The sequence below is a fragment of the Platalea leucorodia genome (genome assembly GCF_965183815.1).
Source record: "Platalea leucorodia genome assembly, chromosome: 15".
NCBI lineage: Eukaryota > Metazoa > Chordata > Aves > Pelecaniformes > Threskiornithidae > Platalea > Platalea leucorodia.
In genome coordinates, this window is record NC_138837.1 from 6,087,395 (window position 1) to 6,115,324 (window position 27,930).

The 27,930-nt window shown below is 56.8% G+C and overlaps 2 protein-coding genes across 9 annotated transcripts in view; both read right to left on the reverse strand.

Annotated features, from left to right (window-relative positions):
* Nucleotides 1–454: 454 nt before the first annotated feature.
* On the reverse strand, nucleotides 455–8,606 carry PRDM12 (PR/SET domain 12; the record flags this gene model as incomplete). The annotated part of the gene is made up of 5 exons (XM_082327513.1): nucleotides 455–837; nucleotides 1,858–1,969; nucleotides 6,212–6,367; nucleotides 7,388–7,578; nucleotides 8,393–8,606. The coding sequence occupies 5 exons, from the start codon at nucleotides 8,604–8,606 to the stop codon at nucleotides 455–457; spliced, it is 1,056 nt and encodes a 351-aa protein (XP_082183639.1).
* An 11,594-nt stretch (nucleotides 8,607–20,200) lies between these two features.
* Nucleotides 20,201–27,930, reverse strand: part of FUBP3 (far upstream element binding protein 3) — a 41,139-nt gene continuing 33,409 nt past the window's right edge. For 6 of the 8 annotated variants that reach the window (XM_082327573.1, XM_082327572.1, XM_082327575.1 and 3 more), the window contains 4 exons: nucleotides 27,773–27,849; nucleotides 23,573–23,644; nucleotides 22,719–22,846; nucleotides 20,201–21,556 (listed from right to left, as the gene is read on the reverse strand). In XM_082327573.1, coding sequence (XP_082183699.1) covers nucleotides 21,548–21,556; nucleotides 22,719–22,846; nucleotides 23,573–23,644; nucleotides 27,773–27,849 — 286 coding nt within the window. In that variant the 3' untranslated portion in view covers nucleotides 20,201–21,547. The remainder of the gene's footprint in view (nucleotides 21,557–22,718; nucleotides 22,847–23,572; nucleotides 23,645–27,772; nucleotides 27,850–27,930) is intronic. The other 2 variants (XM_082327577.1, XM_082327576.1) reach the window with 1 other exon arrangement.

Sequence of the window (27,930 nt, forward strand, 5' to 3'; positions counted from 1 at the left end):
TGGACACTCGCTGGAGCGGAGAAGGAAGGATAAGAGCAATTTTTCTTTCCATCAAATTATCTGTAAAACCCAGGCGCGACTCATCCAGGCCCAGCTTTTAGGCTGCCCCAGCCCTCGCCCAGTGCACCGGCAAATCCACGCAGGACGTCCCGCCGCGTCCCCTCGCCCCTCTCCCCCTGCCAACCCCGGGGACCAGCAGCCCACCCTGCACCGCATCTCCCCAGGGAGGATCCCCCATGATGCGGCTGCAGCTTGCAGAGCTGGGGGGGTCCCCTCGCTCACCAAACAGCCTGCCAACCCCCGATGCTCCAAAAATCAACCAGCACACCCCCTTCAACACTCAAAGCAGCCCTGCCTCTGCCCCCCAGCTCTGCCAAGGGCCAACACCCCCCAGTTCATTGCATGTCTCAGCGCCAGTCTTTGCTGTCCGAAAACCTGCTGCCACGCCAGGGCTTCACAGCACCATGGTGGGGATGTGATGGGCCAGGGAGGCGGGATGGGGCACGGGCAGAGCCGGCGAGTGAGCCTGCAGGGAGGCGTTGGGGGGCCGATGACGGGCGCTTTTCTGGTGTGCCCGCAGCCCGGCGAGCTGGGAGTAGGCACTTTGGCAAACCTGGCACTTGTAGGGACGCTCGCCGGTGTGCAAGCGGACGTGGTTGCGGAGGGTGGAGGACTGGCTGAAGCGACGGTTGCAGAAGCGGCACACGAAGGGCTTGTCCAGGGTGTGGATGCGCATGTGGGAGCGCAGGTTGCTGCGGGAGTTGAAGCCGCGGTGGCAGATGACGCAGCGCATGCGTCCCGTTGTGCTGGCCCCCGTCTCCACCGCGTGGAAATCCTCTGGGGACAATGGGACAGTCAGGCACTGCCCTCTGGCACAGCAGCTCACCCCCTCCCCGAGCCCCCAAGGTGCCGACTGTCCTAAATAACCACCCCGTGGCCCCGTGCTGGCTCCTCTGGCCGCTGAGGATGCCCACGAGCAGAGACCCCCATCCCGGGCAGAGCGGGGCTGCAGGCTGGCACTTAGGGCTTTGGGACGGGGCCAGAGTTGGGAACGGGCTCACCCAAATATAGATGAGGGGGAAAACTCAAGCTGACCTGTCTCCCCTGTAGACGGGCACAAAAAGCACTTTTCCCCTCCCCGTGCTGCAAGCAGAGCTGGAGCGGGCGAGCGCAGGAGCCCCCAGCCCGCGGCCGCGCTGCCCTGGCCTCCAGCCCGGGCCCTTCGGCGGCAGCACGCCGTCCCTGCGTTGGTCCCGGCTTCTCCCCCTGCTCCACTGGGCTCCGGCCCAGCTCTCTCGGAGCGAGGAGCAGGGCTGGGAAGCATAGATGGGGTCTGGCTCTAAACACAGCATCCCCTAAAAGTGCCCGAGAGCTCTGCTGCCTGCCCGCGGAGGAGCGCCTCGAGGAACCACCATTCAGGCAGAGAGCAAAAGCCCTGGGAGAGAAAAGCCTCCTGCGATGGTGATTTGGGGAAAGATCTGTTAAATGCAGAGTGGGGACACAGGCAGCTGCATCCACTCGGCGTTTCGCAGTGCGTTGGGGCTGCTTTCCTCCCACTCACACGCCTGCCCTGCTCCTCCCTGCCTGGCTGGGTCAGGCAGCGACTTCTGGCCACCACACCAGCAATAGCCATGGGCAAACCGGCCCAGAGGCCACCCCTCGAATTACTGAGGACCTGCTCAAGCTGTATGGATCTGCCTCATCGTCCGTGTGTTTCTCCCCAGAGAGCTGGGGGATCTGACATATCCCCTGGGGTTTCCCTGCCCCACGCCCACTCCATGGCCTCAGGGCTGGGGACAGGGTGAACGGAGAACGGGCAGGGGTGCTGCACCCACGGCTGCTTCCCTTGTTACCTACCATGTTTGTTCTTCTTCTGCTCCTCTTCCAGCCCTGGCACACCCGGGATGCCCAGGAAGGTGTTGTGGGAGTTCCCGTACCAGACCAGCAGCTCTTGGTCTGGAGGAATCATCTAAAAAGAGAGATACAGAAAGGGGTGTCGGCAGGGGACGGTGAATGGCTCCCTGTGCATCCTCGGCCAGTCACTTCAGACCTGCACTGGCCATACCCCATCTCCTGCCAGACCCTGCTGCCATCTGGGATCTGCCAGCGGTCCCCAGCACCCCCCAGGCAGGCACAGCACAGCCCAGGCTGCGGTGCTGGAGGCGATGGCACGGCTCAGCACCATCCACCACCGGCACAAACCTGCACCGGGGTCTCCCCCAGGCTGGGCCACAAATGTGACAGGCAAATAAGCAGCTACAGAGCACACAGACAGAGCTGGGGCCTCTGGAGTGACGGACCCAGAGGTCCCTGCAGCTCAGGAAGATGAGGACACGGAGAAATAAGCCATTTGTGGACCCACAAACTGCAGCGAGGCACGAGGGACAGAGACCAAAGCAGGGAGCCATGACACAGAGCCCCGGCTCAGTGCTCCTGCAGAGCGTTTCGGCTCTGGACGGAGCCGTCGGCACCCTCCTGCTGTAGGGCACAGGCAGCATCTCCCACCCAGCCCCGCTGGGGCTTATTTTAGCAGGTGGAAATGCAGATGCGCCCGTGCAGGACTCGTCAGCCCGGGGATCGGAGGAGAGCTCAGGGGCTGCTGTAGGAGAGCGTGGCTCGGGTGCAAGATGCTGCCTACATCCCAGACCAAAGCCGCGGTGCCTGCAACAGCCCAAGGGGATCCATAGGGCCAGGAAAGGGCTCTGCACCACCCATGCCCCTGCTTCCCTGAAACGATGGCACTTCTTCCCCTGTTGTTCCCATTATGTTCCTGCTCTGCCGGGGCAGCCGGAGCGAGCAGCCTGGGAACACCGTTCAAGCCATCCCACGGGAAGCAGCCGTGGCTGGGAAGATGGATGCTCTCACACCGGAGCAGCTGCTTCAGGCAACGCTGATAACATCACTTCACAAAAAAATACACATATTTTTCCCTTGCAGGTCCCTAGTGTTAAGAACCTGATTTAGAAATGGGAAAGTCCCCCGTTTCAGAGGACAGCTTTCCATACCCAGGGTAGTCCAAGAAAAGCATCATCCGCATGAAACACAGATCTTAAGTTAGATCACCTAAGCGCTGAAAATGTACCTAATTTTAAGCACCTGAAAGCAGCGGGAATTTGACTTCATATGTTTAAGTGTCCATCTGGGGCTGCAGAGTAGGAATTTGGGCGGGAGGCAGGAGAAGCTGATATCATTTCTCATCCCAAATTGGTTCTGTTTCTTGGTGTCATTTTCTCTTAACAGAAAATGAGTTATTTTTAATACAAGCAAATAGACTAAAATATTGCCAAAAGGATAAAACACATTGCACGTGTGGATGCATGTCTATATTCTGCTGGAGCTGGTGCACATATGCCAGCAGCGGGTGAGCACCCATGTGCATGCACCCCAAAGCAATGTAAATTGCTCCCCCAGAAATCTCGTGGCCTTCAGATCAAAGGCCAAAACTCGCTGCCCTCACTTTACTTTCCAGCAGCAACAACTTGAAATTGCTGAGGAAGAGGACGGGGAAAAAAAAAAAAAAACAAAAACAATAAACTAGCAAGTAAGGGCAGGAACGGGCAAAACATGTAAAAATATTAAAGACAAATAGTGAAAAAGGCACCCACTAAATCTGATTTTGTTGTGGGTAAGTGAGAAAGGCGTCCTAAGAAAAGCATCCTCAGGGATATTGTGCTGGAGTCGCGGTGCAGCAGAGGTGGGTGCAGAGCGACGGGAGCCAGGCAGCTCTCGGTGCCCGCCGGGGAGGGGATGCTGCGGGCGCAGGCAGGAGGCTGCGCAGGGGATGGAGGGTGACAGCGCCCGTGCACGGACGCACGTGCTGCCGAGAGCGGGCACCGCCACGATCCGATCCGTGTTTGCGTATCCTGATGCTGCGCTCTCCGTCCAGGGTTTGTGGTGAGGGAGGCAACAAGGCAGGAGCGTGGGTAACAAGCGGGGAGCTCGCGTGGGTCGGAGATGCTGCATTTGTGTGCCCACGACTCTGCGCTAGGGGATTAGCAAGCAGAGAGAGACCCACAAAAGGAAAATCTTTTCTTGCTTTTCCTTTTCTTGTTGGGTGCAAACCCCAGTGACTTTGAACAAGAGGTGGATTTTGGACGGCAGGCGTGCATGCACGTGTGCCTGCAGGCGTGTTGCACAGGCGGGAATGGGAAGCCCAGGAAAGACGCAGATCCTTGACCTGTCATGCCCAGTTGTGACCCAGCTCCTCACACACTCCATGCTTCCCTTCCTTGCACTGTCACACGGAAAGCCCCGGCCCCTTCTGCTCCTCCAGCACGGAGGGACCCATGCCGACCCGGCGGCAGCAGGAGCAGCAGCACCGCCGGGCGCCTGCCGTGCCCGGGAGCACACCGCAGTGTGACAGCACGCACCCTTCCTCACCACTTTCACCTCCCCATCACTCGGGGCTCAGCACTCTCAACATTTCAACTTTGCTGCTTGTGCTGAGGGAATTAAACTCATCCTGCTCTGGCACTCGGTGCTCCAGCCCCAGGAGCAAGCCTGCAGATTGACTGCGATGGTACAGGGCCTCTACATGCACCTCCCCAAATATTGGCTCACCTGCCCCATCGTCCATGCATGCACAAGGTGTGAGAAACATGGCTGTATTCCTAATTACACCACGGCTACCTGGAATTATTTTACTTCTTTGTATAATTTAAGAGCAGTAATAAAAAGCAATTAAGCTGCTGTCACAACAGGCACAGCTGCCCACAAGAACATCGGGTCTTAAAACCAGGTACGGCTGAAGCCTATGGAGGGGTGTCCAGGATGGGGAGAGCAGCACAGAAGCACTTGGGGCTCTTGCAGCGCTGCACGGGGAAAGGCGGCAGAGCCCTGAGGCGGCACGCAGGACCCTCCCGCAGCAGAAAATACCTGTTCTCTTCTTACCCACCCACCCGCCTTTCCCATCCCACTGCGGCCATCCCAAACCCAGCCCCGATGCTGGCTCAGGGCAGGATTAAGCCATGGTCCTGTGCCATGGAGCATTAAAGCATCTGCTCCTCTGTAAGCCAGCGCAGGAGCCCAGACAGATCCGGGGAGCTGCCCTTGCCCACGGAACCAGCAGCACTTGTGCTCTGTCCCAGCTAAGACCCTCTCCCAGCTGCAAGCAGCCAAGGGAGCCCACCCTCCTGACCGTGCGAGACTCCGGCCCCGATACTGGAGAGGGACGGTCCCACAGTGCTGGTCTGGGATGGAGCGGAGTGGGAGACGTTCCCTCTCGCGACTCTAAGCTGAAGCAGCTGCACAGGGACACCTCCCGGAGGTACCACCTTCCTCCGCCCGCAACAGCGTCAGGTTATGGGGAGACTGTGCACGAGCAGGGCTGGTCCCCGCCATCACACCGCTGGCACTGCGCAACATGTACGCATGTAGCATCAACGTTGCCAGGGAGCTGGACACCAGCCTCCATCCCAGCATCTCCTGCGGGGAGCTGTGGGATGGGGGTACCTCCAGCCTTCACCCCGCAGCACGGCAGCCTGTGCCCTGGGACCCAGCGCCCATCCCTGCTTCCCCGCGGGGCCCGCGCCCACCAGCGCTTCGTAAGGGAGTGCATGGATGAGCCGGGCAGGATGAGGCCCTTCCCCACAGCCTGCTGCAGACAGCCCGAGGCACGGCTGTGCCAGCGCCGCACCCTGCCTGCTCTGCGGCTCCCTGCCCGGCTCCGGCAGCCCCGATCCCCCTCGCGTGCTCCATTTACAGCCAGAGCCGCTTGTGACCCCCTGGGCGAAAGCTGTGCAGAGTCAGGCGCAGCCTGTGCTCAGCACCTGGGTTTCACAGAAACCCCCCAAATTTTTCCCTGCTACAGAGAAGCAGGTTCTGCACAAAATCCTATTTTTCAAGACAGCATCAAAACCCCACTCCTGCCCAAAGCCCCGGCTGGGCCAGGATTGCAGCTCTTTTCACGCTTTACACCCCAAAACAAGCTTGGGCAGCGTTTGCTGTCCCTCTGCTCAGCACACGTCACCCCATGAGCCCACCGAAAGGGGACAGAGAGGAGGAGGGCCACTCGCTGCTCCCTGGGGTCTCCCTGAACCCCTTGCAATGGCCTTTCCCAGGGGATCTGGGTGCCAGGGACGGCAAAGCCACCCTGTGCTCCCACACGCACCCCAGCAACGGCCCACAGAACAAGGGAGGGTCTGTGGGGTGGGGGGTACCGGCACCCTGCTCCCCTCCTGCGGCTGCCCGGCTGCCTCCCGGCCCCGCTTACCTCAATGGCCTTGTAGAAGATGCTGTTCCCGATCTGGACCACCTCCAGGTTCTGCTCCTGCTCGTTCCGGGCACATTTGATGTAGGTCATCCAGCTGCGGTGGTCCTCCTGGCTGGCATCGATGAAGTACCGCACCGTGCCATCTTCATTGAAGACCTGGGAGGGGGAGAGAGCGGTTGGTAGCGATGCTGCCCACAACGGACTGAGCCCCTCCGCCTCCTGCCTCTGGGATGAAGTCTCCGGCCGGGGAGAAGCTCAAAGCCACCTTGGCCTCGGGGCTGAGACCCTGCCTGCAGCCGGGAGCCGCTGCCTGCGGCCGGGAGCTGCCCGAACCCTTCCTGCTCATGGCGCTGGACCGCGCATCCGCAGCAGGGCTGAGGAAGGGTGCCCTGCTCTCGCTGGGCGGGCACGGCTGGCCCCACCAGCCCATGCCCACCCGGGTAACCCAGCTCCCTGCCTCGATCCCCGCTCTCGGCAGAGCCCCTCCAGCAGCTCGGCCCCGAAGGGGCTCCTCAGCCTCCTGCTGCTGCCCGCAGGAGCGGGGGCATCCCTGGGTGGAGGAGGAAAGCGCCTGCCAGACCTGGCCCTCAGGGGAAGACGCTTGGCAGGGTGGCAGGAAAGGTGAGGCAAGTTTCTATTAGGCATAAAATTATTATAATAATAATAATAATTAATAATAACTAAAAAATGCAAGTCTGACACTCAGTGGGGGGAAAAAAAAAAAAAATTAGGAAAACCCCCTCTACTAGCTGGGCATTAATGCGTGATGTCCTGGCAGCTCAGATCGCCCCCCCGTTTGGGGGGCTTCACTCGGGGTTACCCACACCGGGGCTGGGACAAAGCGGGGGACAGGGCAGAGCTGGTTTCGCCCGCCATGCACGGTGCGGGCAGCTGCCAGCCGGGTGTTTCACCACGATGGGGAAGGGCAGGGCGCGATCCTGCGGCACGGGACATGGGCAGCAGCGTTTTGGGGCTTGTCTGAGAGCTGGCTGCACCCCGAGGGCTGAAGAAGCCTTGCCCTTCTCCTGCCAGATCTTTGCGTGAACGGGGAAACTGAGGCACGGGGAGGGTGCCTGACAGCACAGGGGCACAGGACAAAGCCCCCGGGCCCCAGCACCCCGTCCCTGCCTCTCCCCGGGCCAGCCGGGGCTGGGGGTACGGGGAGGGTGTCGTTACCTCCCACATGAGGTTGTTGTTCTTGCACAGGTCCACATGCTCCGGCGAGATGACCCTGCCCGTGAACGGTCCCATCTCGGTACCGGCCTTGATCCAGGTCTTGGAGAAGATGCCGAGCCCTTCCCCGGGGATGGAGCTCTGGGCGATGATCACTTCCGACGGCAGCACCAGGCTGGACAGCTTCTGCACCTCTGCGGGCGGCGGGAGCGGGCTCGGAAAAGGGACCCGCCGCCTCCCACCCCACCGCGGGGCAGGGCCGGGGTGCCCGGGAGGGGGGCAGCGGGGACCCCCGCCCCGGCCCCAGCCCAAATCCCGGGGCTGAGCCTTTTAAACGCCCAGCCGAGCTCCTACAAAGCGGTACAAGGTTCCCCCCCGGGGCATTGAGGAGGTACCTGGGAAAAGCAGCCCGGGCTGGGCGAGGGAGCGGGGCTGAGAAAGGGGGTTAAATGGTGTCTATTTCGGCCCATCCAGCAATTTGTCATGCTGTTAAAGTGATCTGCATTCATTAAACTCAACTAGAAAGAAATTGCTAATTCTAAATTCATTAGTCCTTTAGGAATGCTGTAGCGGTACATTGTGCCTGAATGGCGCAAGGGCTTGTTTAAAAGGGCCCAGGAATTCCTCTTACAAAATGGGGAGATGAGATGGTTGACATATCGTGAATGGAAATGGAATTAGCCTTCATGGTAAATTAAGAGAGGAACAGAAATCCGAGAGGGGGAAAAGGGAGCCGGGACGCCCCGGCGATGCCGGGGCGAGAGAAAAGATATTGTCCGGGGCGGCTGAATGCGGGGCGGCCCCGGCCCCCCCGGCCCCCCCCCAGCCCGCGGTTTAAGTGGGAACTTTCTCAGGTCAAGCCCAAGTTAACCAAATGAATTTAAAGCCCTTCTTCCCCAGTCAACTGCTATTACACGCCCGGGGGAGAGCGGGGCGGCGGGGGCCGCAGCCGGGCGGCGGGGGCCGGTCCTGGGGGGGGGTCCGGGGGGGTCCGGGGCCGCCACTCACCTCCGGAGAAGGACTGAGCCAGGACCTCGGCCGTGAAGGCGGTCTTGGGGCTGCTCTTCTCCTCGAAGAGCTGCTCGCCCAGGACGTTTCTCCAGCGGCCGTAGAGGAAGCTGTGCAGGATATCGGAGGTGATCACCTCGGCCAGCGAGAGCCCCTGCGGCTTCAGCCCGGGCTTGAGCACCAGGGCTTCGGCGGGCAGCACCGAGCCCATCATGGGGGCGAGGCGGCGGGCGGGCCGGGCTCGGCGGGGCGCGGGCGGCGGGCCGGGCTCCGTGCCGCTCGGCGGCTCCCGCCCGGCTATATATGAGCTTCATTGACCCTCCTAATTGGTTATTAATGACCTCCCTGACGTTGGCGGAGAGACTGGGGCTGCCGGAGCGAGGCGAGCCGTCGGAGCCCCCCCCCTCCTTCCCTCCCCTCCCCTTCCCTTCCCTCCCCGGGGGTGGGGTGGCTGGAGGAGGGAGGGACACGGCGAGCACACACACATGCACACGCATATACACACATATACACACATATACCCGCGCACCGGCTCAGGCAAACCCAAACCCGGGCACCGGCCCCCGGGCAGGGCGAAAAAGCAACGAAACCGGCAGAAATGCCCGCCCCGCTGCCCCACGGACGGGGCGCACCCTCGGGCACGGTCCCGCACGGCCCCGCTCCCCTCCCTCTCCCCGCGCTCGTTTTGGGGGTAAAACGCGGTGCTTTGGGGCCGCTGAGCGCTTACAACGAAATCGGCGGCCCCGACGCCGCCAGCCCCCGCTGCGCGCCGGCGTTGGGCCCCCGCGGCCCCGGGGGAACGGGCCGGGGCTCCCCGCTCCGCCCCGCATCCCCGGCCCGGCGGGTCGGGACCGGAGGCCCCGGGAGGAGCCGGCGCTGCCCCCCAAATCCCGGGGAGGGTCCCCAAGCACGGAACCGGGGGGATCCGTGCCCCCGGGGCCGGGCCCCGCTTGCACCCAGGGCCAAGCTCGCCCGGCTGCACCCTCCAGCCCGGCCGGTCCCCAAACCCGCATCCCCGTTGCATTTCCCAGGGAAAGGTGGGAAAAGCCGGGAATTGTGCCCACGGGTGAAAGGGACCGGAGTGGATCCCCCCCACATCCCCGCAATGGCAACCGCGTCCCGCCGCCTCCCCCCAGGGCCGGGCCCCCCCCGGCGGAGGCTGCAGCATCTCCGGGGCTCTGCCGCCGCAGCCTCCCCACCTCCGCACCCAAAACCGCTCCCCGGCCGGGCACGGTGCCCCCGCCGCCCCCGCCCCGCCGAGCCCCGGGAGCCCCGCAGCCACCCCTGTCCCCCGGGAAGGCGACACCAGAGCGGCCCCCACAAATTCAGCGCTCCCCTCCCTCGGGGCCCGCAGCTTTGCCGGCTCAGCAAAGGGTTAATCTCTCCTGGATTTAAACCCAATCCTGCTGTGTCGGAGCTTAGAGCCCTCTCCTTAGCCTTGTTCTTTTGATTTTCATGGGGACGAGGGGCTGTAAAGGGCCGGGGGAAGAAGGATGGGCCCCCAAATTCCTCAAGCACTCAAAGGCCGGGTCCTGCGCTCCAAAGCCCGGGGCGGCCCCGCCGGGTCCCAGCCCTGCCCGGGGCCGGGGCTGCCCGCAGCCCCCGGGGGGCATTTGAGAGGGTGAAGCCGTCGGGCGGCTTTTCCCCTTGGCAGGGCCGCCTGGCCAAAACCATGTTACAACCCAGGTGTAATTATTTCTATCAACCCAATCAAGAAGAAGCGCAAATGTCAGGAATCAACCCAAACCTGCGGTTGCTGAGGGGGTTTGCCCGGAGAGAGGCAGCGCTGCCCTAGAAAGGGGAGGGTAACAACCTGCCAGGGTTCGGTTTGGGTTTTAATATGCACAAAAATAAGTTTATTTTGTTTGGGGTTTTTTTTTTCGGGACTTTGGCTATAGGAGCCGTCAGCCGACGCGGCGTGTGACTATTTCAGCTTTGCTAAATACAACGCATCAGGTGGAAAGCTCTCACAACACGGCGCTTCCCCGGCCGCCGAGGCGAGCGAGCCCCTCGGATTGCTTTTTTATTTTTTACCCCCCACCTCCCCAGGACACAGAGCAACCCGCAAGTTATCCCGGGACAAAAAAATAAAATAAAATAAATAGATGCTCCTAAAATAAGCGGCGGCTCCGGTGCGGGCTGCGCTGCAGCCCCGGTCCCGGCTGCGGGGGCTCGGAGCGGGGGCGATGGAAAAAGGTGGAAAAGAAAAAAAATCCTTCCATTTTCTGCGTGGTTTTAAATATCCCCAGCTGTTTCCCAAAGCTTCTTCCCGGTCCTAGGAAGGTGCTTTGGTGTGTGTCGTCCCCGCCGTCCCGTCCCCCCCCCCCCCCCCCGCCCGCCCCGTTTCTCTTTTTTAATATCGCAGCTATCCCTCCTTTTTAACATTTAAGAGGAAACAAGTTTAATATTCATGGCTGTTAATAGAGAAGGGCCATTATCGCCGCCCCATTGTTCTGAGCCCCGCACAATGCTGCTTGTATTTTCATGTGTATATTCCCAAAGTTCCTTCTGAGCGTTTAGTGAGCACTTTAATATTCATGGGTGTTAATAGAGAAGCCCTCAGTATATTGGCATATTGTTGGGAGGTGTACATATTGGTCTGACTTTGAATAGCCACAGTCCTCTTTTCTTTTGCTCTGTTTTGCAGGGTTGATGGGCCAGGAGTAAATGGGCATTTTTCCCCCCCGTCTCCCCCTTACAGAGAGAACATCTTTATTCCAGTCCCAGACTTTCTGGTTTCCCATTCAGGACCCTCAGAAATAATGTCAGGCAGAAGAAAAGTGGAGCAAATCAATCTTTCATGGTCTTTTTGAGACCAATTTGACATCCATGGACTCTTCTTTTCTTTCACAGCCTACAAGGGGATGGTCAGGATCTGGACAAGGTTGGGGTCTGATGAGGGGAGACATGGGATCATAATGCAGCAAAGAGAGAAAAGAAAAGCAAAACAAGAAAAGATTGCAGGGATGGGGTGATGGAGGAAAAATGAGGGTGAATGACAGTGCAAGAAAGGAGATTAGAGCCCAGCAGCTGCTTTTTGGGGGGCGGGGGGGAGGGGGGAGCTCTCTCCCCTCTTCCAGCCCTTCGCATGAATAGGATTTGAACAGAGCGGAGATTGATTTATAGTTATTGCAGTTGAACATTTATTGCTCTTAAAGAGTGGCGGGGAGAAAAGAGAGAAAAGGGGTTTGAAAAGCTCCTTTCTGTATTAAAGAGGTATCAAATGAAGACTGCTGAGATAATATACAGTGGCCAATGGGAATTTGATTTGCTTTAAAATTTAACTCTTGTGGGGCCGCCGGGGCCGGGCGCTGCCTCCGCGGGCGCGCAGGGGCGCGGAGCCGCCGCTGCCCCGGGCCGGTGCCCGCCCGCATTCGTTTCTCAAACCCCGCAAACCGCCCGGCTTCACCGCAAAAAGCTCCGGGTGGCTCCTGTGCGCGGCGGGGCACGGCTGCAGCCGCGAAATTGTGATTATTCCTTCGTTATTACGATGTGGGTTGTTTTTTTTTTCCTGTAAGGGGGGCGAAGGCAGGCGGGATGCGGAGCTGGGAGATAACCGGCGCAGGGCAGAGCCCTTTTCGGAGCTGAGTTTTCCTGCTCTAAAACCGGAGGTTTCTCCTCGCCGGCAGCAGAAACGCGATCGCAGCCGAGTCCCCCCGGGCGCAGAAAGGAGCCCATTGTTCAATGGGGAGAAATACATTTTTAGCGGTGATTGAAAGCTCCCCTCTCGTTTGAACTCTAGAAGAAAGTCCCTGGCAGGGAAGAGCATCCCCCTCCCTCTGCCCCAACATCTGTTTGGAGCAATCCAGGCTCTAGGGCACAGCCGGGCTCTGCCCCCTCCCAAAGTCATTAAAAAGATATTAGTTGAGCTGAGAAAAGTCCAGCGCAGCCCCCGACCCGGGTGGGGTGGTGATGGTGGGGGGGGGGTGTGGTGTGTCATTAAAGACGATTTTGGATTTGCCAGCGCTAATACCGCGCGAAGGGACTCACGGGGTCCGGGTTCAAAAGCCCCCCGGCCCCGGCCGCCCCGCTGCGCCCTGCCCGCTGCCCGGCGCCCTGGTGCCCGGGCCGGCGCGGCGCGGCCAGGCCGACCCCATCACCTGCTCCGTGCGCCCCGCCGAGCGCCGCGGGAAGGGGGACGGCGGCGAGAGCCGGGCTGGGAGCCGAGGCGGTCAGCTGCTTTGGCCGCATCCCCCGCACCTCCACGGGCTGCAAATGCCCCGGGAGCCGGAGGGAAGGGGGGGCAGGAGGGATCATGGCACCCCTGCGGCTGCCGCAGGAGCCAGGCGCCTCCGAAGTTGCTAAATGTGTCATTTATTAAAGCATTCAGGGGGCTTTTCTTTGGCGTTTGCTTGCAAACTCACAAAGGCCGAGCTGCTGTTTGGGGGTCTTTTCTGATGGAAAAAGGGCTCGGAGACCCCCGGCACAAAAGAAATCCTGGCAGTGCTTTCAATGGCCAGGACTCAATGAGGGGGACCCTGTGCGCAGCGGGCGGGGGTGAGGGGCCGCCCGGTGCTGCCTGAAAGGCAGGCCTGAATGTAATGGGGAGATCTGCGTTTATTTGTTGGGATCACATTTAATTAGCTTAGTACAACCCTTGAAAGACAAAGGGACCTCAATCTGGATCCAATCTGAAGCTCGTTTGGAGAGCGAGGGCTCCTGGAAAAGTCAAAAGAGAGAAAGGAGAAAGAAAGGGGAGGCTGGGAGAGAAAGGGGCTGGGGGCCCAGCCAGGTGACTGGCACGCGTGAAACAAGGGAGCCTTTTGGGCACAAGGCAGGGCTCAAAAGGGAGGGAGGAAAATAGCCTCTTCCTCAGGTTTTACCTACTTAAACCCCCTGAAGGGGCCGGAGCTGAAAAGCCTCAATAGGGGCTAAGGAGGCTGTAAAGCAAACAGCGGCGCTGGAGAGGGGGCTCCGGCCCTGCCGCCGCAGCAGTTGGCAGCACTCGGTTATGGGAATGCACCCAAATGTTACCTGCGCCCGGGAACGCTCCCGCCGCCGCCGCCGCCGGCCGCCCCGGCACAGGAGGGATGGGGCGACGAGGCGATGCCCGGAGTGAGCCTGGGCTGGGGGGTCCGGTGGGCTGGCTGCCCCCCCGCCCCAGCACGAGGTCCCTCGCTGGTCCCCATGCCCCCCCCCTAGGGTGAGACCCCCCCACGCCGCCACCCACCCCTCTGGGGCCCACGCAGCACCCCTGCCCCATCGCCTGGGGTGCTACATCACGTGCCGATGGGGCCGCAGCTGGCTCGGGGCACCGAGAGGGGGTCCCCGTGGGTGCACCCCTTGCTCTGGGGCAGCCCCCAGCGTCCCCCCTCCCTGTGCCAACACAGGGCACACGCAGGTGGATGCGCTGCCACCTCCCCAGGGGTGAAAAGGAGGAGAGCGGTCGTCCCCAGGGTGCCACATCCATGGGATGGAGCCATACGGACCCTCGCCCCCCTCCAAACCGCACGCTGCCTGGCTGTCCCTGCTCTCCTCCGGCGGTGGGGTGAGGAGCAGCGGGGAGGGTTTGGGGTGCCCCGCAGCGGTGCCAGCCCCTCGGCGGGTGCCCAGTGGCTCTGGGCGGGGGGGGGGGTTGGTGCAGTGAAGCCGTGACCCTCCCGGCAAGCGCACCGGCACAGAGCGCTGCAGCCCCTCCGAACCAGGCGAGCTGATTGCGCTGCTCGGAGAAGGAGCTTTAGGGCATTATTTGCCTCCATTTCACTCTGCGGGAGGCCGCGGAGCCGAGCAGAGATGCTGAGTGCTCTCCCCTCCGCTCTTGTTCGCTTTCTTGCGTTTTTTCTTCCCTTTCTTATTTTTAAGTAGTATTTCCAGGATTATTTTGGCAAGGGGGTCAGAGTGCACAAAAGCAAACGGGAGGAAAAAAACCCACCATCCGCTCCTTCCCGGCTGCGTCCGACCGCTCTGTGGGGCTCAGGCGGCCTCGAAATGAAACATGACTGTGGCAAATCACGGCGGTAACTCCTCGGCCGCCTCTGTGGCGCTGCGGCTCGGCGAGCGGGGTCGGTGGCACAGGGCAGCTGTATGCCAGCACCCGCCGAGGCAGCCCCAGCACCGTGAGGCCCTCGCTGAGCTGCTGGGAAACACAAAGTGTAAAATAGCCTCATGATGGCTTTTCTGCCCACGACCAAAGGTGTTGGCTGGGGGTGAACGAGGCACCGGGGGGTTCAACCTCGTCGAAGTGTCCAGGTGCTCCTTGGGGGTCCTGGCAAGGCCAGAGCCAGGCTGCGGGGCCAGGCACAGCCCCCGCTTGCTTGCCCTCGTCTCGGTCTCTGCACCCAGGGTGGATGCCAAAGGTGCTCCCCACCGTTAGAGGCTTCTCCCTGACAGCATGGAGCAGGAGGGAGCGAGGGGGGATTTGGACTGGAGAAGCAGGAAAATCTCTGCACCTTTTCCACCCCTCTGGCAGTGACCTGGGGCTGGGACAGTCGCATCCCACCACCATCTCTGCTGCATCCCACCGCCATCTCTCCCGCATCCCACCGCCGCCTCTCCCGCATCCCATCACCATCTCTCCTGCAGCAGCAGCTCCAGCTGCCGGACTGGGACCCACGCTGGTGACTGCACCGAGACAGCAGCCCAGAGAGGGCCAGCGCCCAGGGCAGGGCAGGGCGAGCTGCCCATGGGGAGAGGGCGTGTGTGAGCCCCATCACTCCCCCCTGCCCTCTCTCTGCTCCCCATGAGGGCTGGGCCAGGGCCACGCTGGCCATGCCGCTCCAGCGGTTGCCGTACCCACGGGCTGGCTGCAATGGGGGGATTACAGGAGCCGGGATTGGGAGATGGCAGCTAAGGCTGGGCAAGACCAGGGTCCGAGGGGTCCAGCCCAGCCTCCCCGGACCGTGGCTGGCAGCATCCCCGGGGCCAGGGACGAGCCCGGACACGCTGGAGGAGCGAGGCCATGCCCGGCTGAGGCGGAGGGCAGGGATGGGTACCGGGAGCGGGGCTGCCCCGCAGGCAGGTGACCCAGGCCGCGGGGACGAGGAGGCAGCGGGGAGAGACGAGCCCTCCCGCGGCTCCTGCCCTTTGCCAGCCCTATTCTCTCCAAAACAAACAGAGCGGCGGCCCCTGCCTCCCCGTGTAATGACTCCACGGCAGCAAAGTTTAATATTCCCCGGTGAATGGCCCAAACAAGGAGCCCTGCCGGTCGGTGCGGCTCGCCGGGGCACGGCCGCCGGTGAGTGACGGCTCGCACAAAGGGAAGGGACCGTCTAATCCCCCGGGACCATGGCACCTGCACCCCGGCCCGGCCGGGATTAAAGGGGAGCGAGCCGGCCTCTGCAAAGATCAGAGGCTTCTTTATAGTGGCCTTGAAATAGGATTTCCTCAAGTGATAAGGGGCAGAGTGGGAAGATAATCTCGGGGGGCTCTTGGTACCTGCCCCCACGTCAACCCCAGAGATGCTCTTTTGGGTCGCCTGCCTCAAACCAGGTGCTCCAGACCTGGAGGGAGGTGGCAGGGGGGACCCAGGCACCCCGTTCCCCTTGTCCCAGGGGTGGCCGGTCCCTCCCTGCCAACCCCCTCCATCTCCAGCACCCACCAAGGTGACACCAAGACAAGGATGGGGGCTTGGTGCCCGCCCGATCGCTGCCCTCGCCTCCTGGGGCTGCTGTCCCCTCTCGCCAATGGACCACGGAGCTGTGGCTGTTTCAGCTCATCCTCACGTCACCTAATTCTGGTGCCCCTCTTGTAAGCAGTTTCCCAGTGCCCGGTTTCTGCCGATTTCCAGCCTGAAAAGTTGCGGAAAATTCCCTTTGTGTCTTTTCCAGCCCTAAGAGGGCACAGAAATGACCCATCTGCGATGGCCACCCTGCACCACTGCTACTCACAGCTAATCCAGAGGAAAAAAAAAAACTCCAAACCAGCCAAATGAAGGCTAAACAACTCCTTACATGGAATAAAACACCCATGTGCTGCTTGACAGGATACATTGACACCTTCATCTGCACAGGTATCATAGAATCATAGACTCGTTTAGGTTGGAAAAGACCTTTAAGATCATCGAGTCCAACCGTTAACCCAGCACTGCCAAGCCCACCACTAAACCATCTCCCCAAGCACCACATCTACTTGTCTTTTAAATACCTCCAGGGATGGGGACTCAACCACTTCCCTGGGCAGCCTGTGCCAGTGCCTGACAGCCCTTTCGGTGAAGAAGTTTTTCCTAATACCCAACCCAAACCTGCCCTGGCGCAGCTTGAGGCCGTTCCCTCTCGTCCCATCGCTTGTTCCTGGGGAGCAGAGACCGACCCCCCCGGCTCCAGCCTCCTTTCAGGCCGTTGCAGAGAGCGAGGAGGGCTCCCCTCAGCCTCCTCTTCTCCAGGCTGAGCCCCCCCAGCTCCCCCAGCCGCTCCTCCCCAGCCTTGTGCTCCAGCCCCTGCCCCAGCCTCGCTGCCCTGCTCTGGCCACGCTCCAGCCCCTCCATGGCCGCCTTGGGGTGCGGGGCCCAGCGCTGAGCACAGCATTCGAGGGGCGGCCTCACCAGTGCCGAGTACAGGGGCACTATCACCTCCCTGGTCCTGCTGGCCACACTATTCCCGATACAAGCCAGGATGCCATTGGCCCTCTTGGCCACCTGAGCACACTGCTGGCTCATGTTCAGGTGGCTGTCAACCAGCACCCCCAGGCCCTTTCCCGCCAGGCAGCTCTCCAGCCACTCGTCCCCATGCCTGCAGCGGTGCCTGGGGTTGTTGTGCCCCCAGGGCAGGACCCGGCCCTGAGCCTTGCTGACCCTCACCCCGGGGCCTGGGCCCATCGATGGAGCCTGGCCAGGTCCCTCTGCAGAGCCTCCTGTCCTCCAGCAGATCGACACTCCCGCCCAACTTGGTGTCATCTGCAAACTGACTGAGGGCGCACTCGATCCCCTCGTCCAGATCGTTGATATATTAAACAGTAACAGGAGCAACCTGTCACTGCGAGACCCTCACCCCGCACCACGACCCTACAAGCACCAAGAGCCCCAAAAACGCTCCCGAGAGCGAGATGAACCAAGGGTTTGCAGGAGAAGCAGCAGTACAGGTGGGACCTCACGAACATCCACATTGTGTCAAAAAACTTCAAGTTAAATACCACGAGCTCTCCCTCCGACCACGCCGTCCATCACCCACCCAGCTTACTGTAAATATACTGTTGCTCTAATGCAATTAAATATTTAATACTCAGGGAAGAAAAAAAAAAAAAAAGTCCCATGCCTGGTTGTCTCTTTCAATAATCATTTTGGTTTAACTTGCAACGTCCATAATGTAGTTCGTTCTCAAATCATGCAAAATTAAAGAAAGTATTTTAGACTATCTTAAAGTCTCCCCTCTGCTCCCAAAATAGCCTTTGCCTGTTCAGGCACACCGAATATAGAGCACAGGAGAGCATCGGGGTCATCGTGAACCCAACAAGATGCTTTAGTGACGTGCTTTTTCAGGCTGCTGCTCAGAAATGGTTTGCAGAAGGACCGCAATAAATTTCTACTTAGAAATAAGCCTCCGTGCCCGAAGAGCGGGGCAGGTGCCGCACAGCCTGGGCTGCCAGGGGGCCGAGACGCCCATGCCCTCCCGTGAAAGACGCGCCGCTGAATAGAACTGTGATGGATCCGCGCCGGGAGGGAGCGAAGCCATCGTGCGCCTGCGCCGAGGCCTCGGGAAAGGGATCGCGCTGGAAGGAAGGAAGGTTATTTGTAGAGGATAGGAAAGAGCGGGAGCCAGCGAGCTGGGGCTGGGGACCTCCCGCCAGGGCACTCACCTAGGGTCTCTTTAGCTCTGGTTCCTCCGTCCCCAAACGCCGGGCTCCGGAGGCAGAGCGCTCCCCAAAGGGAAGGTCTCCTCGCTGTCCCCTGGGATTAACGCCCGGGCACGGCCCCACGCCCGGCCCCTGTGAGGAGGAAAAGGCTGCGCCGTCCCCACCACCGCCGGCGGACCCCAAAGCCCCAAACGCGGCCCAGGTGCCGGCTCCTACATGGTGCCTTGGGGACCTGCCCTGCTCCTTGCAGCATCCAGTTTCTGCCCAAGGGGCCGACAAACCCCCCCCTGCCACAAAATCTAACGCAGCCAGTGCTTAATCCACTTTATCTGGGGATTAAGCTTGCCCAGAGCTGAGCAGGAGACTCGGTTCCTCTCTTGGAGACCACAGACTTGGCTTGAAGGCACCACAGCAGCTTCTGGGCTGCACAACACACCCGAGCCAGGAGCTGCCCACAGACCCCAGCGTGAAAGGCGAGGTGCCCTGGCCAGCCCCGGGGCGGGACTGACCCTCGCACCGGTCCCCAGGACCCCCCGGGCAGCCCGAGCAGGACGGCAGCAGGGCTGGAGCGGGGTTTGGAGGAACCCGGAGGTCACCGGCCCCTCGCAAGGTGCCGAGGCGTCTCTTCGCCTCCTGGCCTGCCCCTCTCCAGCCCATCGCGGGCTCACAACAGAAAGAAGTTCAATGGCTGCGGCCCCTCCGCCCCGAGCAGGCAGCAATAATGGAAAACAAATTGCTGAACTTGGGAACATTTCAAGCACTTTAGTCTTCCAGGCCACCAGACTGCTGATGAAAACCCAGCTTTGCAGGCACCATCTTAATGACAGGCCAAATTTCAAAGGCTTGCAAACTATTTCTTTCGCTGCCCCACCCCCTCAATAAAAGGTTGCATCAGAAAGAGATATTTCCATAATTTATAGTATGGGTATTTCACTGGGGAGACTCGCTAATCTGTACTTACAGATACATTTAAGAAAATGCATCCTCCCACAATCCTGTGCCATTTACGACTATTGGCACAATCTGTAATACTCAGTCTTCAATTAAGGGACACCTTAGGGTTCATTATCACACAATTGCTCCCTGTGAACCATGCCAAATGCTGTTTTGGCACAGAGCTTGGAAGATGAATTAGAAGGAAGTCTTCTCGGTAATGCCCACTCCCAATTCCCATCAGCAGCCTTTATGCCCTCCTCTAGCCATTTTTTCCCCCCTCTCCCCTCTTTCCAAGTGGCTTTTACTATCCCATCTTTCAATGTCTCTCTTGATTCTCTGGAGGTATATTTAGAGATGCTACATCTCCTTTTCTTCCGGCTCTCAACATGCCTCCCGCTCCCTGCTTCGCAGCTGGGATCTTCTTCCCTTCCCCCGTCTGTAACCCCCCTACAGCTGGCTGGGGAGCGGTGGACGGAGCTAGTTTAGGTTAGAGGAGCACAAAACTCAACATTTTACAAGAAAGGGAACTCGGGAGGGGCTGGAGTTATCGCCAAACATGGCCTGGATAGAAGTAAAAGTTACTGCTCCTTAACATATCTAACAGGGGAGCATGGCCGGAGCCGCGTCCCTCCGCATCCCTCTCCCTCTCCAGCAGCCCCATTCGCAGGGAGGAGGGCGAGTCCTGGAGGGATTCAGCCGCAAAAACAGTTATGGAAAAGTAACAAGTTCAGGGTATTAAAACCAGGGGCTGCCACCTCCTTGAGAAGCAATAAAACATTTATACGGCTGCAAATCCATGCCCCTCTGGCGTACAGAAAACTTCCCTTTTCCAAAACAGCTCTTCCCGGCCCAAACGGCCACAATCACAGCACCTTACTGCGGAAATCCTCAGCGTCACGGTGCCAGGAGACACTTGGGCGCGACGTTCAGCGGGTTTCGCTAGAATTAAGGCTGGAGCTGACTTCGCCGATCGTCCCCGACCTCGCAGCAGCGCGAGCGCGGCGGCGAGAGGACGCGGGGCTCGGCGGGCTGCCGGCTCGCCGCGCGGGGACCTCGGCCAGCGGACGGGGAGCACACGGAGGAAAACAGACTGGAAATACTTCACCCACAAGACGCCTTGTGGAAATTTTATTATATAGAGTGTAAAATGCAACTGTCAGTCAAATAAAAAGAACACTTTTTTTTTTTCTTTAAAACACCATGCTCAACATTATCCAATCGCGTTTCTTTATAGTTAGACATTTCAAGCATAAGGAAAAATAAGGAAAGAACCCAAGAACAGTAACTTCAGTACATTTCAAAACGGAATGTCCCGCAGGGCAATTAAAAATGCAAGAAAAAAATAGCTTCAATTCCGTTTTTCCTTTAAAAATACACTGTTATCTGTACAAGAAACACTACAGTAAACATTGGAAATCATATTATCCCTTTTATTAAATCAAAATTATTTAGCGCATACTGTGGTTAATACTAGATTCATTTATTTCTCTAGGTAATTTGACAAATATTAGATAAGAAAATATTTAAAAGAAATGAAAAAGCAAAAAACACCTTGGAATTAAAAAATAGTTACTACCTTTTATATGGTTTTATGTTCCACAGTGTTTGTTAAAGGTACTAATAGCAGATTCATTTTAATATTAAAAATAACAGTATTTATATTTCTGAGAGCATAGAGGAAAGTTTTTTCTTTTCTTTTTTTTTTTGTTTTGTTTTGGTTTTTTTTTTTTTTTAAACAAGCTTGGAGGTCTTAGATACATAAATGCAACTAGCAATGGAGACATGAAAAAATGTATTGCTAAAAAAATTAACACATTTTTATATTACCCCTTTAGACTCTAGAAATTATACAAACCCTACAAAATGCCCCCCCGCCCGTAACTTGCCTGACAGCAAAACAGTAACTGTCTCAATACAGAATTCACATAATTAATTACAATACATATCATAGTTCAGTTTTTAAAAAATGCAATAAAATCAAAGACAGCCAAGATACAAGAAATTAGAAGTAAAACATTTAATGAATTTACATATTTAAGAATATTTAAATACTGTTTAAAATTTTTTTTTTTTTCTTTTTAGGATTTGTTACATACCACCTAAGACTTCCAAGCCACTCTTTCTGTTGCAACAGAAAAGATCGAAAATTAAAAGGAAAAAACACACAAAAAAACCCACATGTTGAAATGTCACAGCTCTGGGGTGCATTTTGGTGCCTGCAAATTCTCTGGCTTCTCTCCAAAAAGAATCCCGGAGTTTTTTTTTTTTTTTTACAAATTTGGAAACAAAATTACCAGCATGTCCATAAGTTTAGTACATTACTAATTGTTCCTGATTCTTAGAAAAGTTCAGTATAGATTATCCTACAACTAGTGTTTCACAAACAAACAGAAAAGTCTTCATCAAAATGTTGCAAATCTAGAAACCTCTGTTACAAAAAGGTTTTCTTCCACAATGATTCCAAGAAAAAAAAATTGCCACGAGGACCTTGTTCTACTGCTCCTAGAGAGAGAGGGGGGGGGAAAAAGGAAAAGTTACTCAGCGGCAGCAAATTCTTAACGCTGTCGAGCCCTCCTCCCCCGACACAGACAGGTCTCTCACTCCCCGTTCCAGCCGAGCAGGATATATACCTCAAACGATGCTTCAAACCGCTGCCGAAGAGATCTCTGCCCTAATGCCTGCTATCCCTGAGCTCTCCTTCCAGGAGTTCATGCCTCTTATCGAACAAGATTTCTCTTCTCTAGAGGGCCAGACTTTGAGAGAGGAATGAAGAGAACTCCCTTTTATCACCGCTTCTAGGTCACACTTGGCCAGCGCCCGCGGCAAGCGCCGATTCCTGCACCCGGCTCGCCCCGCTCGACCTCGGCGGTGCCGGAGCGCGGCAGCGGGGAGGCTGCAGCTGCCGGAGGACGGTGCTGGCTCCCCGCGCCGCCTGCATCCAGACCAGCTCCTGCTCCGAGGAGCCAGAGCAAAAACACGATTCAGCGGGGAGAAGCGTCTGACCCCGCCACGGCGTATGTGCAGAGTGCACATACTTTTTGCCAAATACTGAGACGTTCGCTCTGCAAACCCAGTGCTCAGAAAGCCCTGTGGGTACGATCAGGATAAATCCCACACAACCCTCCTGAGTGACAGGCGAGGTGAGATTTTACTTGGCAGCTGGTTAATCCAAATTATTTTTCGACAGTTTTCCCCTCCCTGTCAGGACAGGGTGCTCCCTCCCCAGGCAAGTGCACAGCTCCTGTCCTAGCACAAAGCTTGCAAGAGAAAAGGCAAAGTCTGCACGCATGGCCCCAGACTGCGCGACGTGCCAGTATTGCGCTGCCTCGCCAGCCTGGCTCCATCATTCCTTTTATTTTAATTCCCCGAAGCCACAAAACAGCCTGGGGGTTATGAGGAAAGGCCCCCGGGATAAACAAATAACCTCCCAGCCCTCTCCCAAAAAACCCCTTCGTCCTGTACAGGAAAATAAGACTCTGCTGTCGAGACAACACGACAGGGAGGAGTGAGCAGTTTCTCACTTCTGTGATCGCTTCCTCAGCCACAAAATATCTCTTGGCTTCACCGTGTGAACCCAAAGCAGAGTCCCCACACCAGGGCAAGGCCAACGTACCCAATTCCCCAAGGGAAAGAGCAGGGGGGTTCAGGGAACACGAATACAGACCTGGCTGTGGGCCTGAGCCTGCCCTAGTGTCTGCCCATAGTAGGCAGCCTGCTGTCTGTAATACTCTGCCCAAGCCATCGTGTAGTCCGGCTGGGAACTTGCCTGAGAAGCAGCACTGGCAGCATGACCTGGAGGAAAAGAAGGGAAAAGGGAGAGATGAGTAATTCGGTAAGACCAAGCCCAGGCTTAGGATCTCCTTTTGTAAAGCTTAAAGAAGAGCCAGCCCCCTTCCAACAGCTGCAGACATCTGAAAGAGCGACACCGGCTATCTGCTGTTTGGATACGACAGGACAGGCTTTGAGCTGGCTTGCGAGCGACAAGCCAACAGCAGCCAGAAAGCGTTAAGAGACCGTTCCCGCGGCTGCGGGGACAGGTCTGAAGGCCTGCACCCTTCATCTTCAGCCCAAAGGCCCCAGCAGCACGGTGTCAAGTGCAAATCCAGAAGTTGGCATCACGCGCTTCTTAACAGAGCGGAGAAAGCCAGACCCATGTTTTTCCACGTGTGCAGATCTCTCCTACCCTCTCAACGACCCAGCTTCAGCTTTCTGGTTTTTGTTAGCATCAGTTCTTGCCGTGTGCTACGTTTCCCCCAGGCAGGCCGACTGCCAGCGTGGACACGAGGTCTACTGTGGTTCAACGGGAGCACCTCTCCCGAGGCGCAACAGCAGACAGCACGACTGAGAGCTTCCAGCGTGAGAACTACATGCACCATCACCAACAGGAGAGGACCAAAGGGGTTTTGTAGAGGACTGGAAGCTAATACCAGCAGGGGATGGAGACGCAAGTCATCGGATTAGCGTTAGCTCCGTTTACAACAAGAGTTGGTTCATCTCCAATAACCCTGTTTCACTCACTCTGTTTTTTGAAATACTCCTCCCATGCTTTGCTGTAATCGGGATGGCTGTTCTGCTGCTGGCTCTGTTGGCCTGTGCAAAGATGACAACAAGGGGCACGTCAATATGGAACAGGTGACAGTTTCCAGCCAGTGACACCTACCTTCCCACTAGACAGGCCCTGGATCTACCTCAGTTGCCCAGACTTCACACTTCAGCTTCCACCTTTCTACAGTGTTGGGGCATCTTCAGTTCAGGGAAAGCTGAGGAAAAGCTCAAGTTCCTGATTTCATCTCGCCTCTGCCCCATTAAAGGGCATTAAGCCCAGTCCCCCCTGCTGGGACCTGCTCAAGCAGGTCCAGGTCCAAATGTGCTCCCAGCACATTTGCTGGGAGCTGCTCACTTTGCACATCAGCCACCCTAGGCTCCAGCTAGCACAGGGACGGAGGGTTTGAACCCCTGACAGAACTGAGACCTCGACCTCCAGCCATGGAGCTGCCAAGGAAACGGCCATGTTTTGAGTCATCTCACTTGGTTTTCAGGGGTCTGCATCCTCCACCCTGACTCTCACCAGCAGAGCATGTCTGAAGGAGCCCCGGCGGGCAACGCCTGTACAATGTGCCCACACACGAGCCTCCAGCGTACCATCTGCCCCAGCACACAGCCCCGGGGTAGCCAAACCGCTACCGGCTGCAGAATCCTCAGGTCGGAAGGGAGCCGTGAGCCCTGCACAAAGCACAGCCAGCTCCACGGTCCCTCAGCACTATGCCCACACACACCGCCCGGAGAGGCAACCACGACACCCTCCTAACAGCCACGACTGGCTCTGTGGCGCAGCCTCCAGACTCCTGTGCGGCACCAAGATAAGTGGTGCCAATGCCTGCACTGAGAGAGACCTCACAGACCTCAAAACCTTGGTCTAGCACAGACTCCCCCTCTGTGAAGCCCTAAGACACCTTCAATCCAGCATATCTAAGTGCTGTTGCAGGGGAGAGTCCAGCCAGCTGGGTGCAGAGGCGGGATGCCCGCACTTGCCTTAGTCACGGTTAGAGCAAAGAGCCCTCAGCCAGACACGCAGCAAACAAAAAAAAAAAAAGCCCTGAACAGAAAACACAGCAATTAGAAAACTGCAGAGAGAGGCAGGCACAGCGAGAGTGAGCTGCTACGCACACGCACGGCAGGCAAGGAGGGGAGACACGCGTGGAGGAGAGCTCTCCCCAGCCCATCCAAGCGCCCGTGCTCCGTGTGCAGCCCTGCCCTGCGACGCCGGCCGAAGGGGGGCTTTGAAGTGGGGGGAAGGGGGAAAATAATACACTGCCAGTGTGAAGTGGGTGGAGGGAACAGGGCAGCAGTGTCCTGTCCAGGGGCATAAAAGCGGGTTAAAAGACTTGACCAACGCTACAAGTCAGGACCTTTTCTGGCAGAGGTCAAGGCTGCCTCAACTGTCCACCTGCTAATGCCAACAAAGGGCCTCCTTCAATGCCTTTTCTTCTAGGAGAATTACAGTCCGCAGCAGGCTGAAAGAACACGCAGCTAAATGCATTTCACAGCAAAATGTTTCCCCAGCCAGTTAATTTATTTAAGATGGGGGAAGTAATTAAAATCTAAATACATGTGTAGGGGGTGGGGGTCTGCCCCTCCTCCCACAAGGAGGGCACTCTCGAGTCTGTCCCTAGGAAGCCTGCTCAGAGAGCGACTCGGCCGGCTCTTTGACAGGGCTAGCAGAGCTGTGAACGGGCTGCAGCACTCGGGGAAGGGGCCCTTCACAAGACTGTTTTCAAATTAAAACTTAAAGTGCAAAAGCAGGTATTTACCTAGTTTCTTACAATAATCCTCCCACGCCTTGGTGAACTCCACCTGGCCTGACTGGGTACCATTGTGATCTGCAGCAGAAGAAAGCGGTGCAGGCTGCTTAAAGCACAGCATTATCTTGTCTGTCCTCTCTCCTTAACCCAGACTGCCTTCAGTATGCCTGGCTACAAACAGGAACAGGGAGGATCCTAACTAGACATGGAACTGGAGAGCCAACATTTTCCATCAGGTTCAACAGCAGAAATAAAACATCTGCCCCCAAAACACGGCCTTGTGGTAGCAAACCCATCCAGGGGAAGGACAACGGCAAGGAAGGATGCTTCGCTGGACTTGGGAGCCACCGGCAACCTGACAAACTCACTGCAAAGCAGTCATCATCGGGATACAAGCTGTACTATCGGCAATCAGGGATTCAAAAGGGTCTATGCTTTTATACCAGGCTCCAAAGCCAGGAGGTGTGAGCTTGAGATACGCCTATATGTCGCAAGAAGGGAGATTCCCCTCCCTGCCCAGTGGCTGGTGGGCAGGATTAGAGGATGTTTCAGGGAGGTGAGAAAGAAGATAAGTTCCTAAGGTGAGTTTCTAAAGGCATCTTGCAAGGCAAATAGCAACGCACATTTCATAAGCATTTATTCAAAGGCTTTAAGGGAAGATACAAATGACATTTTTCATACTTTTCCCTGCTGCACTGACTGCTCTGCTTCCCAAAGCTCAGGGAAGCCCAGTGCTCTTGGGGGTGCACAGGAAAGGATTGGAATAACAATCTTTCCTGTAAAACAAGCTAATGGGAAAATATTCTTTAGTATACTATTCCACTCCTGCACAAAAAAAAGTCCTTTCAAGCCCACTGTTGCATTTTGCTGTCCTGAAAACAGAACAACTATTGACCTTCTACAAGTCCCTAGAGCTCAAAGGAAAAGTAATGATTTTTAGACTGTAATTGTTAAGGAGCAGGACTCTTCCAGAGGCATTTTTTTAGAGTTTAACACACACTTGCTATGCAGGATTCCTATGTCCTACAGTAGTACACATTTTAGAAGTGCACTGTTAACAATGCAGCATGAAGATTTCCAAATTTCATATATGCACAATTTCATAAACATTAAAATGTGATTAGCGTTACAGGGAATCACAAGTGCAATTGCAGGCATTGCTCCTCCAGCGTTTCCTCTACCTCAGGCACCTCAAAGAGTGGGAATTTATACTGAAGTTAATAATCTACCTGATCACTAAATCAGCCTTAGCACTGAAAAGCACCTGTCATTAAACCCCTTTAAAATTACACCCCACGCCCCCACTTTTTGGTACTTAGCTTTAGTTTTCACAAGACCAGGCCATTAAAAAAACCTCGTATTTCCTGAAAAATTCTGATTGAAAAGTGTCTGTTGGGCATTACTGCCCATCACATGAGCTTTGAGATTACTAAGCAGACTGTGAATCTGCTCTGTTTAGGGCAAACCATTACCCTGGCTGTTGAAGACACAGGAGGATGCAGTTACCAACATCACCACTAGCATTTACTACCTCAATTATTCTGAAAAGGGGGACTCCCCATTCCAACCTGCTGAATTTTGACTAAACAGAGCTTTAGGAAGAAATGCCACTTCGAACCTTGAAGAATAACAGCCAGCCTGACTCAGTGCTGGTGGCTTGAAGTAGAAAGCCCAGCAGCAGAGGTGATCTGGGTTCAGCTTTTCAACTCATGACTAAGGACATGTGCGCACTGTTTTTTTAAAGTTTATTTATTTGAATATGTGAAAGCTGGTTATCCCACTGGCCTCATTCTGAGCATTTAGCACTGTGAAGGCTCAGCAGCTCTCATCAGCTCCGAAAAGGAGACGGGGGAGACTACCACAGCCAGCGTGGATGAACCAGGACAGAAGCCCTGCCTACCCTTTCTTCCATTTTCTGCATCTCCTTTCCCAGTCTTTCCATCAGACTGGGAAGTGAACAGTGAGAAGAGCTCATAAGGAACACTTAAAAAAGAAAATAAGCAAGAACTGATAAGGTCAAGAACAAAGAGATGGGAGGGCTCAACACCAGACACAGTGTGCCTGTTAGGGACAAGTGGGGTTGGCAAGTGCTTGCCTGGAGAATCTTGGCAGAAGAGAGCCTAAGGCAGAAACGTTTTTGTTAGGAACAGACAGCAAGGGCCCAGTTTCCACACAAAGAGAGCAGAAATTAATAGTAAGCAGTCAAGTGCACAAAAAGCGTTACAGTTTTCAATGGACTTCAGCTTATTCTGAGCTCAAACATGACAGCACGCCTCCACACACCTCTGCTGCTCAGGAAATTCTTTTGCTGTTTTCATACAAGTGGTCTGATGGGCGAACCCGTGTTTTGCAGGCACGACACAGCAATTGCAAAGGGAACACCAACCCTTCTCCAACCCAGGTCCCAGACACTTACTTGGGACTTGCTGTCCAGGCTGCTGCCACGTCTGGTAGGTACTGCCCCAACCCTGCGTCATGAACGCCTGAGGACCACTGCAGGGGACAAAAAGGCACGCTGAGGTAGGCAATAAAATACTTAACAGGCCGTATACATGATGTTGCCCGCAGAAGCGA